At 44.3% G+C, this 15,403-nt stretch overlaps 1 protein-coding gene across 4 annotated transcripts in view; it reads left to right on the forward strand.

Annotated features, from left to right (window-relative positions):
- Positions 1-15,038, forward strand: part of MTHFD1 (methylenetetrahydrofolate dehydrogenase, cyclohydrolase and formyltetrahydrofolate synthetase 1) — a 73,273-nt gene extending 58,235 nt beyond the window's left edge. For all 4 annotated transcript variants that reach the window (XM_053601081.1, XM_053601083.1, XM_053601082.1 and 1 more), the window contains exons 22-28: positions 1,223-1,264; positions 4,231-4,331; positions 5,425-5,602; positions 8,674-8,781; positions 9,283-9,435; positions 13,413-13,506; positions 14,805-15,038. In XM_053601081.1, coding sequence (XP_053457056.1) covers positions 1,223-1,264; positions 4,231-4,331; positions 5,425-5,602; positions 8,674-8,781; positions 9,283-9,435; positions 13,413-13,502 — 672 coding nt within the window. In that variant the 3' untranslated portion in view covers positions 13,503-13,506; positions 14,805-15,038. The remainder of the gene's footprint in view (positions 1-1,222; positions 1,265-4,230; positions 4,332-5,424; positions 5,603-8,673; positions 8,782-9,282; positions 9,436-13,412; positions 13,507-14,804) is intronic.
- Positions 15,039-15,403: the final 365 nt, after the last annotated feature.

Raw genomic sequence — 15,403 nt, forward strand, 5'->3', positions numbered from 1 at the left:
TGCCCCTGTGGCACCAAAGGCACTCTCAGCCCAGGGCACCCCTTTCTCCCTTTGTCTTCCTAATTGTAACCAGCGTTTCTCCCTCTTCACCCCTCACTCACTCCTACAGCACTGTACCTTGCTCCATTTTTCCTTCTGATGGTCTAAAAAAATAACAATGCCACTCGCACCCATAGCTCAGTGAGTAGGGTACTGGCCACATATACCGAGGCTGGTGGGTTCCAGCCCGGCCTAAACGACAGTGACAACTGCAGCCAAAAAGTAGCCGGGTGTTGTGGCAGGCACCTGTAGTCCCAGCTACTTGGGAGGCTGAGGCAGAAGAATTGCTTAAGCCCAAGAGTTTGGGTTTACTGTGAGCTGTGACGCTATGGCACTCTACCAAGGGCAACGTAGTGAGATTCTGTCTCAAATAAATAAATAAATAACAATGCCAGCACTTAGCCTGGGCAGCCTGAGAGGAGGGCTTTGCACGTAGAGCTCTGTTGAGTGGCTGAGCCGGGGGCTCTCGTCACCTCCTGGATGGGACGCTTCCCGGAAGGGCCCTGCTTCCTGCCCTGTTGCCATGTGTCCTTTTGTGGCGTTGGAGCACAGTGGTCTCCCTGAGGAATGGGAGAGAACCCAGCTGGAGGCTTCACAGCCTACTGCCCACAGTGGGGCCATAGACTCTGCGCCTTTGCCCCCTTGGTCATCTCTGGAGTGCAGCAGAGCTGAGCACTGCACAGATGAGGACGGGGGAGCCAGCCACCTCCATCCAGTGAACTCACTGCTTCAGAGGAAGAGACCTTCCTGCACTGTCTTTCCCTCTTGTGTGTGTTGGTCCTGTACCATGGTTCATCTCCAGCGAGGCGTGGGTTGGTGCTCAGGGCCTGCTCATAGGGCTTATCATGGACTGCCTGAGCAGACATTTCAGGGTGATAGGCAGGGCTGACAGCTGCTCCTCTTACCCCATCCAGCCTCACTGCTGTGTCTGTCACTCTCTGAGTCATTGTCCCTGCCTAGAGCACATTCCCTTCCACTTCTGCTGCTATAAATCCACCCTGTCACCTTCTTAATTCAGGGCACAGAGGTACCCCCTTTTCCTCAAAGCAGTTTTTGTTGTGTGCTGTGTGGCCCTAGGTCCTTATGCTATTGTATTACCACCCAAGCTTGTGGCCTCTTGCTTTTAACATGGGATGAGCACCATTCTAAGGAAAGGCCCCTGACTCTGTTCTCTTTCTTCCAGGTCACTGCTGGACTGCCTCTTCCCAAGGCTTACATAGAGGAGGTAACTTCTATTATTTCTAATTACCTGTCCTAGAAAGCATCACATCCTGCATCAACATTTCTCCACTGGGCCCGTGTGGAAATTAATACACTCCCGGGAGTGCCAGGTGCCAGGAGGCCTGCAGTGTGCTGGAGAATGTAGTACATGAATAAATAGGAACAACTTGCCTCACAGAACAGAATTGCCCCAGTAGGATGTCAGCAAGCCATTGCCCTAGACCAGTGATTACTTCTCAGTGCGGGCAATTTTGCACCTAGGAGGCATTTGGCAGTGTCTAGAGACATTTTTGATAGAACTGGAGGTGGGGAGTACTACTGGCATCTAATGGGTAGAAGCCAGGTCACTGTTTAAGCATTTTACAATACACAGGACAGCACCGCACAACAAAGAATTACTCAGCTCAAAATATCACCACTGGAAATGTTATCAGTGCTCAGGTACCTGCTCTCGACTAATGGAAGTTTCCTTCCAGTGTCTACCCTGCCTTGGCTGGGTGAGTCCCAACTGCCATTCAAATCAGAAGCAAGTAGGGATCTTTTATGAAATGCATTTTGCTCTGCAGATTTAAATCCATATTAAAGGGCCAACATAGGTCAGGATCCTGGTTGTTTTTGTAGGCAAAGCTTCCATAAACTGACTTTGTTTATAGCATCAAACAGGAACCCAAAGAATAATTGTGGGCTCAAACCTTTTCATATTTATATCATTTACCAACAAAGAAACATGTCTAGAGTCAGCTGGGGTGGTTACATGAGAGACAGGTCCTCAGATAAGACAGTAAGGTCAACTGTTGTCACTGTTAATTTTATTTTTCTGCCTTTTTGGAAGGCTTTTAAGTTACCAAGCAATATATGGTCACCATGTGCCCCCAAATGAAGTGTTTTGAAATTGGCTAGAAAAAAATTATCAGTGCCTTGAGTTTGCCTGTCCTCTAAGTTAAGATTTGCCTTTTATGGCTATTTATCTGATTCATGCGTAGGAGGGGAATTCACAGTTCTGGCCCTTCTGCCACCCCACAGTCTTTCCTGTGTCTAATTCCAGCGACTGCCCCTAGCTGGCCCAGCTGGTGTCTTCATTTAAGAAATTCTACTTTGTTAAAACTGTTCTCAATCAGTCTTACATATTAATTGGTTTTCATGTGACTAGAGGTAAAGAATTAGAAATGCCCTTTAGAATATCAACTAAATCCTAATCTTAGTTTTCAATTATTAAAAGGGGTAAAAAGTATTAGTCATGTTAATAATGATTCTAGTTGGTTGTACCTTTGTCCTACCCACTTTTCCTGCTGTTTGGGGGGATCCAGAAACCTAGCACTATTATTGCTGGGTTTTGCTCATGATTTAAAAGAAGACTATTATATTTTCATTTTAAAAATACTTACTGTATTTTTAAGCTCATAATATTATTGTAACAATCTTTGTAAAAAACAAATTAAGCATTATAAGGATATAATGTGAGTTGAGTTCCCTTAACAGATTGGTGCATATTTCTCTACATTTATAAAAAATTCATGAATTACACACACGTGTTTTGTGTTTGTCCAAAAATGGAATCAGTTAAGCTGTCCACAGTGTTGCAGCTTCAGAACATCTTGGGTAGTTTCCATGTTATCACAGATGGGTCTCACTTTCATAACATCTGCATGTTAAATATTTACTGAGTGTATACATCATAATTCAGTGGCCCAGTCCCCTATTGAAGGAGGTGTGTATTTGTAATTTTCTACTGCTGCAAGCAGTGCTGGAGTGAACATACTTAAAGGTATGTTTCCTTAATTACCTCCCTTTAGATTTCATAGTTTTGGTTCTTAAAGACAGCATTTATCTTATCTGTTAGCCCTAGTGAAGGTTTATGGTTGAGTTCATTAAAACCTTTGACTGACATCACTGATTACTTCATGTTTTCCTGGCGGTATTTATGGCTGTCCTATAATGCATTGGGTCTTTTGTGCCAGGCACTGTGCTGGGCTCTGTGTTTTTTTATTTTATTTATTTATTTATTTTGAGACAGAGCCTCAAGCTGTCACCCTGGGTAGAGTGCCGTGGCATTATAGCTCACAGCAACCTCCAACTCCTGGGCTCAAGTGATTCTCCTGCCTCCGCCTCCCAAGTAAAAGCCTGGCTATTTTTGGTTGCATCCGTCATTGTTGTTTGGCAGGCCAGGCTGGATTTAAACCTGCCAGCTCAGGTGTATGTGGCTGGTGCCTTAGCCACTTGAGCCACAGGCGCCGAGCCCAGGCTCTGTCTTTTTTTTTTTTTTTTTTGTGACAGTCTCAACCTGTCGCCCTGAGTAGGGTTCCGTGGTGTCACAGCTGACAGCAACCTCAAAACTCTTGGGCTTAAGCGATTCTCTTGGCTCAGCCTCCTAAGTAGCGGGGACTACAGGCACCCACCATAGCGCCTGGCTATTTTTTGGTTGTAAGTTGTCACTGTTGTTTGGCAGGCCCGGGCTGGATTCGAACCTGCCAGATCTGGTATATGTGGCTGGCGCCATAGCCGGTTGAGCTACAGGCACTAAGCCTAGGCTCTGCTCTGTCTTCTGATGGAAGGGTCTGTGCTCTACTGAATCAGTTTGTTTGTTTCATTGTACCCCAGGAATAGATGTATCTATAAACACATAATTTGTAAATATAATTTGGGTAGAGGCAACCTAAACAGCACCTCAACTATTACATGTGGCATAATGACAGCAAATACACCAGCTCTCAAGTTTTCAACACGGCTGGGGAACGAGCACAGCTCCACTCCAGTGTTGCAGCCTAGAGTTAAAGCTCCCCTCCTCTTCGGCACCCACTCACTGACAGGGAAGAAATGCTTCAGGGGACCTTCACTTGTTGGCTTGCCTCCTTGTCCTGACAGCACCTGGGTACTGGCTCAAGGAAGGAGTCCCCCTTTTAAGAAGAAACCTACAACGGATTTGACTCTGGTCTCTCTGACCTCACAGACCTTTCACTGTTGTTTTTACAGAATCTAAAGCTGGTTGAAAAAGGCTTCAGTAATTTGAAGAAACAAATCGAAAATGCCAGAATGTTTGGAGTTGCAGTTGTAGTGGCTGTGAATGCATTCAAGTAAGTGCAGAGTGTAGAAGGAAAGGAGGGACGTGGAAAATGGTCAGGAAACATCTCCTGGAGCTAATGGCGCAGTGCTGCTCTTAGCGTTGTCTTGTTCTGCAGTTACTGTGATGGGTTATAGCCTGTGGTTTTGCCGGCCTTGTGACAGGAGCCTTGTAAGCTGCAGCAAACCCTCCACCTCAGCCGCTGAGGGTCCACAAGTCAGATATGGCTCCTTTGGGCCTCCTCCTTCACTGGGTGAATGAGTAACACACAAGCCTGAAGCTAAATTTCTTTCTTGGCCCTTAGAGGCCTTTCGTGTTAACACAAGGTCATAGGCCTACAGCATTCCTTTATTTTACTAGGCCTGGTGGGGTGTTATCTTCACAGAGAGTTGAACGTATTGAGCTGGAAGTGTTCACATAAGAACTTGTGTGGGTTGTTAGGTGTGGTAGTCCTGCTTTGGGTTTTATTATAATGCCCTTACCACAGTGGACTAGGAAGCAACGTTTTATCCTTTTTTTTTTTTTTTTTTTTTTGTAGAGACAGAGTCTCACTTTATCCCCCTCAGTAGAGTGCCGTGGCATCACACGGCTCACAGCAACCTCCAACTCATGGGCTTAGGTGATTCTCTTGCCTCAGCCTCCCAAGTAGCTGGGACCACAGGCACCAGCCACAAGGCCCAGCTATTTTTTGTTTCAGTTTGGCTGGGGCTGGGTTTGAACCCACCACCCTCGGTATATGGGGGCAGCACCCTACTCACTGAACCACAGGTGCCACCCGGAAGTAATGTTTTAAAAAGCTTGTATTTGTCCTTATGGTATGCTAGGAGTGTTCCAAGTACTGTCCAGGTATTACCATAAGTCTTATGACATCCCAGCGAAATAAATGCTATAATTATTCCAATTTTTCACATGTGGGAATTGAGGTTAAGTAACTGGCCAGAAGTCACTCAGCTTTTAAGTTGTGGAGCTGAGATTCCAGATAGTATTTCTTGATGAATGTCCATTTATCACTGGATAGTTTACATGAGTTCTAATGGCAAAAAGAAGATAGATTCCGTCCTCTCTGGCCATATTCCATGCTTTAACATGAAGCACTTCCTTTACAGGACAGATACAGAGGCTGAGCTGGACCTCATCAGCCGCCTTGCCAGAGAGCATGGAGCTTTTGATGCCGTGAAGTGCACTCACTGGGCGGAAGGGGGCAAGGGAGCCTTTGCCCTGGCTCACGCTGTCCAGAGAGCAGCAGAGGCACCAAGCAGCTTCCGACTCCTTTATGACCTCCAGGTGGGTTATTTGCTGTGTGAACCTCTGTTTAGAGCCCTGTGTTTAATTAACAGTTTTAACTTTGTGGTTTGTTTCCCACATAGGTGGTTATAGTCTTAGCCTGGACTCTCAGTTCTAGACAGCTTTTCTTTTTCGTCTTCTTTTTTTTTTTTTTTTGAGACAGAGTCTCACTTTATCACCCTTGGTAGAGTGCCGTGGCGTCACAGCTCATAGCAACCTCCAACTCTAGGGCTTACGTTATAGGGCGAGATAAGGACCACCGACTCAAATTAGAATTTCAAAAAGGAGTCTTTTATTAACCGAGGGGCTGTCTCAGCAAAGTCTAAAGCAGACTAAGTGAGAAAGTATCGAGGGGTCTGAAGTTGGGGGTTTTCTAGTCTAAAAGTTGGCAATGAGCCAAATTGGTGGTTTGAAATTTAGCAATTAAAAGTAAAAAGAAAATTGGCGAAAGAAGCAGAAAGTAAGCATGGGGTCACAATGACCCCCCTTTACAGAAGCGAACTGGCAGTTTAGCGGATTAGCCAATAGGTAACAAAGGGCAGTTAGATAACAATAAGGTAACATAATGCAGATCTAGCAACTAGTGGATAAGTAAAACAATTTGTCACAGCACTTAGCTCATTAACTCTCATGATGACAGTTCTTGGCCCATCCGTTCTTATCTTGTCTTGTTCCGGCCTGATCTGGAGCAATCTAAAGGTAATGGTACTTGACATCATTTCATTTACCTCTTTTTCACCTTCCTCCTACCAGGGGGGCGGGGGGTGGTAGTAGTGGTGGTGTGAGGCCATCGTGAGTCCACCGGCATCCATCTTTTTTTTTTTTTTGGTTTTTGGCCGGGGCTGGGTTTGAACCCGCCACCTCCGGCATATGGGACCGGCGCCCTACTCACTGAGCCACAGGCGCCACCCCCACCGGCATCCATCTTATGGGGATGATGAGACAGCTTGCACCCATCTCACTTAGGTGATTCTCTTGCCTCAGCTTCCTGAGTAGCTGGATTACAGGCGCCCGCCAGAATGCCCAGCTATTTTTGTTGTTGTTCTTGTTGCAGTTTGGCTGGGCTGGGTTGGAACCTGCCACCCACCCGGCATATGGGGCCAGCGCCCTACCCAATGAGCCACAGGCGCCACCCCTTTAGATAGCTTTTCTCAGATGCATGTAGCTGCTTACTTACAGAGCAGAGGGTCCAGCCAAGTATCTTGGGGAGGTTGGCTCACACCCCAACTTTTGAAAAGGCTCATGGTACATACTAGTCCTTCTGCTGTCAGAAGAGGGGGTTACATATAGACCAAGTGTATAATTTGCTGTAACCTTTAACCCAAGGCACCAACCACACTGTAGCAAATTAGCAAGAGACTACATCAAAAACTAACAAGGTGAGAGACTGTGTCACAAAAATTAAAACAAACAACAACCCAATTAGGGAAGTTTTGCTTTTTGAAAGGAGTAATAATCTAGAAAATTAAGAATTTCCCTATTCCCCACTATTATTATTAAATGGTGATGTAATTTATGCAGGAGCTTACTGTAATGGACATATGAATAAAGTGGATATTCAATAATGATTTTATAAAGATGTTACACAGGCTCGGCGCCCATAGCATAGTGGTTATGGTGCCAGCCACATGCACTGAGGCTGGAGGGTTCAAGCCCAGTCCAGGCCAGCTAAACAACAATGATAGCTGCAACAAGAAAATAGCCGGTGTTGTGATGGGCTACTTGGGAGGTTGAGGCAAGAGAATCCCTTAAGCCCAAGAGTTTGAGGTTGCTGTGAGCTGTGATGCTACAGCACTCTACCTAGAGCGATATAGTGAGACTCTGTCTCAAAAAAAAGATGCTACACAGATTACTTTTACATGCATCTTATAACTGGAGCTATTGAATGCCAAGACACATTCAGAACTTACGAAGCAAAAGTACTTTGGTAGAGGGGTATTTTAAGACCAGCAAATGTTGAATAAGACAAAAGGTGTCAGCCTCCTGTTTGCCAGGACAGAGCAAAGTTCTAAGTAGAAATGGGATTCCTCTTCTCCAGGTCTCCCACTGGCCTCTAGGACCAGGGTGCTATGGATGGAAGCTTGGAGGCAGTGTTTATTAATGCTTTCTATTTGAGTGCAGATTTGTGTTTGTGGCATTTTCTAAAAAGATGATTGACTAAACAGTCCTTCAAACTAGTCTATAAAGGCTTGGTACCTGTAGCTCAGCGCCTACAGCGCCAACCACATACATTGAAACTGACATGTTTGAATCCAGCCCAGGCCTGCCAAACGACAATGACAACTACAACCAAAAAATAGCCAGACGTTGTGGTAGGTGCCTGTAGTCCCAGCTACTTGGGAGGCTGAGGCAAGAGAATTGCTTAAGCCTGAGAGTTTGAGGTTGCTATGAGCTGTGATGCCATGGTACTCTTCCCAGGGCGACAGCTTAAGACTCTATCTCAAAACAAACAAACTGATCTATAAAACCAAAACTCACGGTGGCTCACACTTGTAATCCTAGCACCCTGGGAGGCTGAATCTGGAGGATCCCCTGAGCTGGAGGGTTCAACCAGCCTGAGCAAGAGACCTTGTCTCTACTAAGAACAGAAAAAAACAGCTGGGCATTGTGGCAGGCATCTGTAGTCCCCAGCTGAGGCTGAGGCAGGAGGATCACTTGCATCCAGGAGTTTGAGGTTGAGGTTGCTGTGAACTAGACTGGGGCCATGGCACTCTACCCTGGGCAACAGAGTGTGACTCTGCCTTAAAAAAAAAGAAAGAAAGAAAAAGACCAAAACTCAATAGGAGAATGAATGTTAATTAACCATCAGCAAGGGGTAAGGAGATGTAAGAGAACACTGAAAACTCAAAAGTAATAAGAGTGTATTCCTTCCAACAGTTTATGGCTTTTAAAAGTTGGTGATTATCTTTTTAAACCTCAAACTATTTGCATGTCTACATATGTATATATGTAGATGCTTTTACACATACACATATATAAAAACTTCTGGCCCTTCTAGGGACTCTGACCTGGAATGTGTCCATGTCCTAGTTAATCATCCTCACTTATGTCCTGTCTCTCTTGTGCATTAGCTTCCAGTTGAGGATAAGATCAGGATCATTGCGCAGAAGATCTATGGAGCAGATGACATTGAATTGCTCCCTGAAGCTCAACACAAAGCTGAAGTCTACACAAAGCAGGTAGATGTTTTGTTAGTTTGTTCTTTCAACTCTTGACAAAGCAGACCTTGAAGCCTGAACCCGAGTTCTCCCAGCCCTGCTGAGCACCCACTACTTCACTTCTCACTTCTCAGGGGGGCAGCCTTCTCTCCTGCAATACTGGGTTTGGATTATGTGGTCCGGTCCCAGGTTCTTTACCAACTGTGGCATATGAATGTGTAGAAAGGCCATGAGCAAATATGGTATATACTACTAAAATACTGAGAACCTCTCCAGTTTTATTTTCCTGTTTACTCCAAACTATTATGTTTTATTGGTTATGTAGATGGAGAAAATATCCACCTGTGGGATATAGTTATAAATAATTCCTCATCAAAGATTCTGTATATTGACACATAATGATTAGAGGTCAGTGAGGTAGAGATGGCTATAAATTAATTAGAGAAGCCATAGAATCACGGTCCTCAGGTGTTTTTTCTTGCATTGTGTGTTTGTCCTACCTCTGTTCCCTTCTTTCCCCAGGGCTTTGGGAATCTACCCATCTGCATGGCCAAGACACACTTGTCCTTGTCTCATAACCCTGAGCAAAAAGGCGTGCCTACAGGCTTCGTCCTGCCCATTCGAGACATCCGGGCCAGCGTTGGAGCTGGTTTTCTGTATCCATTAGTAGGAACGGTGAGTGAGCATTGCAAGATTAGAATTTGTTCATCTGTGCTTCTGGTCTCAATGTACTGCTGAAGCCCTCAGGCAGATGCCAGATGAGAAGAGTTCACTGCCCAGGACAGTGATTTTCGCCCGGTGTGCCACAAGCACAAGGATCTTAGGTATGCTGAGAAAACTTTTAAAGATCATTAATTAAATTACTTTCAAAAGAAGTTCAAAGCCCGGGCGGCGCCTGAGGCTCAGTGAGTAGGGCGCCGGCCCCATATGCCGAGGGTGGCGGGTTCAAACCCAGCCCCAGCCAAAAGAGGGCCTAAAAGAGCTTCTGTTTATGTAAGTTATAGCTATTGATACTACTTTTAGAAATAAAACTGAGTTACATGTTAACATAAAGAACATTTAAGTGAAAATTTACTAAATTTTCCAAACAAAATTTAGGCATTGCGGGCAGTGCCTGTGGCTCAGTGAGTAGGGCACCAGCCCCATATATCGAGGGTGGCGGGTTTGAACTTGCCCCTCGCCAAACTGCAACAAAAAAATAGCCAGGCGTTGTGGCAGGCGCCTGTAGTCCCAGCTACTCGGGAGGCTGAGGCAAGAGAATTGCGTAAGCTCAAGAGTTAGAGGTTGCTGTGAGCTGTGTGATGCCACGGCACTCTACCTGAGGGCGGTATGTGAGACTCTGTCTCTACAAAAAAAAAAAAAGAAGTTCAAAGCCCAGTGAGTATATATTCTTTTTTTTTTAACTTTTTTTTTTTAATCAACATAATTTAAGTGTGCCATGAAGGTTTAACCATAGGTTCAAGTGTGCTGTGAAATAAAACAGGTTGAAAAACACTGAGAAGAAAGTGGGATTTGAGCCTATTATAATTAATCATCTAACTGTGGACCATCTTGTGGTCAACTCAAGTCTGATGCCAGAACTACTTCTACTGAATAAGAAAATCATTTCCCTGACCACGCCCGTAGCTCAGTGAGTAGGGTGCGGGCCACAAACGCCGAGACTGGTGTGTTTGAGCCCAGCCTGGGCCTGCTGAACAACAATGACAACCACAACCAAAAAATAGCCGGGCATTGTGGTGGGCGCCTGTAGTCCCAGCTACCTGGGGGGCTGAGGCAAAAGAATCGCTTAAATCCAAGGCTTTGAGGTTGCTGGGAGCTGTGATGCCTCAGCACTCTACTGAGGGCAACATAGTGAGATTCTGCCTCAAAAAAATAATCATTTCCCGGCTGGGTGTGGTGGCTCATGCCTGTAATCCTAGGGCTCTGGGAGGCCGACATGGGTGGGTTGCTTGAGCTCACAAGTTCAAGACCAACCTGAGCAAAAGTGAAATACCATCTCTACTAAAAATAGAAAAAAACTGAGGCAAGAGGATTGCTTAACCCCAAAAGTTGGAGGTTGCCATGAGCTATGACACCACTGCAGTCTACCCAGGGCAATAGCTTGAAACTGTCTCAAAAAAAAAAAAAAAAATTGTTTCCCAGGGGCAGTATGCCCTTGACTGAAACCTAATTAGGGTGTGCCTAATTGATAGGCTATGGCAGTGCTAACATATAATCATAGTTAATGTCCGTTGGATATCTTACACAGATTAACTCTGGTTGGGAACTCCACTGTCTTGTTGATAATCTTGGAGCTCAAGCCTGAAATTTAGGGAGTTCACTATTTATGAGTAAGGAATTTACCTATTAAAATGCAACTGGACCCTGTTACAGAAAGGTGAGATTGCTTATTTACACCTGGAGGTGAATGAGTTGTCCAGTGCTTTCTTATCTTATAGATTTTATGCATATTAAAGGAGGAAAACGCTAATAGGGAAGTAGAAGGATGCCTAAAGACAAAATCAGAGTTTGTCCTGCCCTTGTCCTGAGGTTAACAGTGCTCTTTGTATCAGGGTTTTCCCTCTTTCATCTTACCCAACATTCTCTATCTACAGATTGTTCTTATATGCAACAAAATTAAAATATTAAAATAAACCAATACAGGCCAAGCACAGTAGTTCATGCCTATAATCCCAGCACTTGGGGAGGTCAGGCCAGGAGGATTGCTTGAGGCCAGAAGTTTAAGTCCAGGCCGAACAATCTAGTAGGATTCCATCTTTACAAAAAACAGAAAATTTGCTGGAGGTGGCAGTGTGCGCCTGTGGTCCCAACTACTTGAGAGGCTGGGGCAGGAAAATAGTTTGAGCCCAGGAGTTTGAGGATCCAGTGAGCTATGATGACAGACTACACTCTAACCCGAGCAACAGAGCATGACTCTGTCTCAAAAAAATAAATAAAAAATAAACCAATACTGGGCAGTGCCTATGGCTCAGTGAGTAGACACTGGCTCCATATACCAAGAGCAGTGGGTTTGAACCCAGCCCCGGCCAAACTGCAAGAACAACAACAAAAAATAGCCAGGTGTTGTGGTGGGCCCTCTAGTCCCAGCTTCTTGGGAGGCTGAAGCAAAAGAATTGCCTCAGCCCAAGAGCTGGAGGTTGTTGTGATGCCACGGCACTCTACTGAGGATGACAAAATTAAACTCTGTCTCTAAAAAAATAAATAAATAAATAAAGTAAACCAATACAATTGAAAAAGAAACCAATAGAACTCCTTTTGGAGCTATGGCAGTCATTCTTTTTAAGTACAGAAGAAAGAGAGAGGAGATGATGTTGTCTAGTTGCCCCATCCATTTTCACCTCTGCTCCTGTTGGCCTTGGGCAAGTTATGAGAGGTGTGAGCCCTGGGCCCTCAGCCACTCTAGAGAACTGGAGGCTTAGCCTTGTTTTGATATTCATTCATCAGTCTCTGGGATTTGTAGAAACTCCCTCTTAGAAGGAACATTCAAACATTTACCCAGCACCTTAAATACTATAGAAACATGTTGTTCTTTTTGGAGAAACTGCCCATCAACTACCAGCTAAAAGAGTGGGAGCCGCACTCCTTGTTGTCATGTGTGATGTTCCCTGCAGAGGGGCAATGGTAGAGATGACAGCAAATAGGAGGAGGCCAGGTCTGCCGTGTGGAGGGACATGGCCTGCCCAGCTCAAGATTCTTCACTTAGAACACTGTATGTGTCAGAGGCTTCAGATTTAAGGATGCTTCCACACATAATCAAGTGGCTTAATCACCATTCTGATACCTTCTGTTCACTGTTTACACTGTTGGGGTCTTCACAGGGCTCAAGAAAATTTGAGTGTTTTTTTCCTTTTTGAGTTTTATATTTACATTCATCACATACTTTTCTTTTTTATATTTTTGATTGTCGGTGACCAATGTTTGGCAAGGGGGTGGGATCTTCTTTGGGAAAGAGTTTAAAATTTCAAAAGTCCTAGTAGGCACTGTTGGGAAACCATCTTCAGGGTTTTCTGCTGACATGTACCTGCCTGTCTCTCACATCATAATGTGACCTTCAGGGGTTTCTGCTAGGCCAGAAGGAGGTGCATAACCAATTCCTCAGCCTCTCAGGACTTGCCTTGTAGGAGGAAGGTAGAAGCACCTCCTGCTACTTGTTAACAACTATGGCTTGGCTAGCATTTGGTTTGCAGAAGAACATGAGTTCATAACAGAGAATCAGTGACTTTTTTTTTTTGAAACAAAGTCTCACTGTATGGCCCTGGGTAGAGTGCTGTGGCATCACAGCTCACAGCAACCTCCAACTCCTGGGCTCAAGTGATTCTCTGCCTCAGCTTTCCGAGTAGCTGGGATGACAGGTGCTCGCCACAACACCCGGCTATTTTTTTTTTTTTTTGGTTGCAGTTGTCATTGTTGTTTGGCAGGCCCGGCCTGGATTTGAACCTGCCAACTTTGGTGTATGTGGCTGGTGCCCTAGCTGCTTGAGCTACAGGCGCCAAGCCAGTGACGTGATTTTTAATATGTAATATGATATGATTTTTAATACATAGCAAGAAGAGCGCCCAGTTTATTGACATAGTATCTTCATGCTTGGGCTTTCTATCTCAGTGGAAGAAAAGAATGAATACCATTAATTTTTAATGGTGTTTTACATCTAGATGAGCACAATGCCTGGACTCCCTACCCGGCCCTGTTTTTATGATATTGATTTGGACCCTGAAACTGAACAGGTGAATGGACTGTTCTAAATAGGTAAGTTGTTACTGGGTAAGAGTTTTACTTTTTTCCTTAAGTAGCACATTTATGAATTATAGGGCTCAAACTAAAGCTATGAAAATTTAAATTCAAGTACTTTCAAAACATTTCAGACATTATTGAGGGGAAAGGGAATAGGAATGAGAATTGGGAGTAGCCAATGATGAAACATTTATATTTTAACTCCCTTTTTTAGGCAGTGCGGGGGAAAGGTACTGTCCAGTGAGCTCTGAGGGGCTTCAGAGGAGGTTAGGCTCCCACTGCTGGAGCCCCAAGAAAGTTGGGGTTCAGAGTTGATGACACATTGGAGATCAGCACCACTGAAGGTATACTCTGATAGACAGCAAAAGTTGAGTATATATCCAAGGAAATAGGAAAGAGAAGGAAATAACCTGGAAACCTAGGAGTCTTAGGTGAAAGGGCCATCACAGTGTCACCTAAGGGTCTTAGGTGAGTACCCATCACGATGAATGAGCCATTCCTAGACATACCCAGTGGAAATTTCAAAAACATGAAACATGAAAATCTAAACATCCTTCTCCAGAGAAGAAAAGAATGACTTACCTATGAAAAAATGAGAATTAGACTGAATATCTTTTTTATCAATAGTAAGAGGCTTTTAGACAATGGAAGAATTTCCTCCAAGTTCACAGGGAAGGTGACTTTACCCTGTGTTTACACCTAGCCAAATGTATCCAGGTGTTTTCAAACATGCAAAGCTTTGCTCCCCACACATCTGTTCCTAGGGAGTTATTTAGCAATGTACTCCAGCAAAATGAGGATTAAGCCAAGAAAGAAAGAAAATATGGGTTTTAGGAAATTGAATCCTGATTTGGACAGTAATGAAAGGGAGTTGATAACCATGCAAATGGCCTAGAATTAAAAATCCAAGTGGACTTTGGGGACATTGAGAAAAACTGGAAGGAGCTAGAAAAGATAAGGGTATCAAAGGGCAAATAATATAAAACAGAATGCTCTTGCATCATTTGAGAAAGTAAAGGACCAAGTGAAAGCGAACTAGCAATGATTTGAGCAATGGTAAGATTTTGTGAGCCTAGAGGGACACTATCCTTCCAGAGGGTGTATTTGATGTTGGCTCATTGTGCCGTCTGGTCTTGAACAGCCTTCACAGAGTCACCATGCAAATGCTGTGCACTGTTTTCAACTCCATTTATGGACCCTAGAAGAGTTAGTGACAGGAAAGGATGTAAATATTACACTTCTGGCAGCATGAGTGAGTAATGGTGCAGGATGGAAGGGAAGAGGAAACATTTATTTTTTGTTTTTCCTTCCAGATCAATTCATCTTCAAGAAGCTGCTTTGAAAGTTAGGCCATTGTTTCTTCAGACCCACTGGAGTTAGTCAAGAGAAATCAGCCCCCTTCCCTGAAGATCTTCTGAAATAGTGGAAATTTCTCCAGAAGCCTTCCTTCACCCTTTATTCCCATCATCATGAATAAATTAACATAAATCATGCACATTTCTATTTACTCTAGTGATGTTCCACAGAATAAAAAGAAATAATGTTGCTAATCTGGTGTTGAGACCTGAATGGTGGCATCAACAGACGGGGCTGCAGTGTCTCTGCCATCCTGTGTGAGCCCACTGTCTGGCAGACCCCGGCAAAACATGTCCTTTACCATACAGGTGTGTTTAAAGGGGATGACAGTTCATGCCCATCCTGGGCAATATAGCAAGACTCTGTCGCTACAAAAAATTAGAAAAAAAAAATTAGCCAGGCATGGTGATGTGTACCTGTAGTCTCAGCTACTCAGGAGGCTGAAGTAGGAGCCCAGAAGTTTGAGGTTACAATGAGCTATTATTGTGCCATTACACTCTAGCTTGGGTGACAAAGTAAGACTTTGTCTCTAAAAAAAGGTGTGGGTAGCCAGGCA

This window comes from Nycticebus coucang, chromosome 9, assembly GCF_027406575.1.
Source record: "Nycticebus coucang isolate mNycCou1 chromosome 9, mNycCou1.pri, whole genome shotgun sequence".
Lineage (NCBI taxonomy): Eukaryota > Metazoa > Chordata > Mammalia > Primates > Lorisidae > Nycticebus > Nycticebus coucang.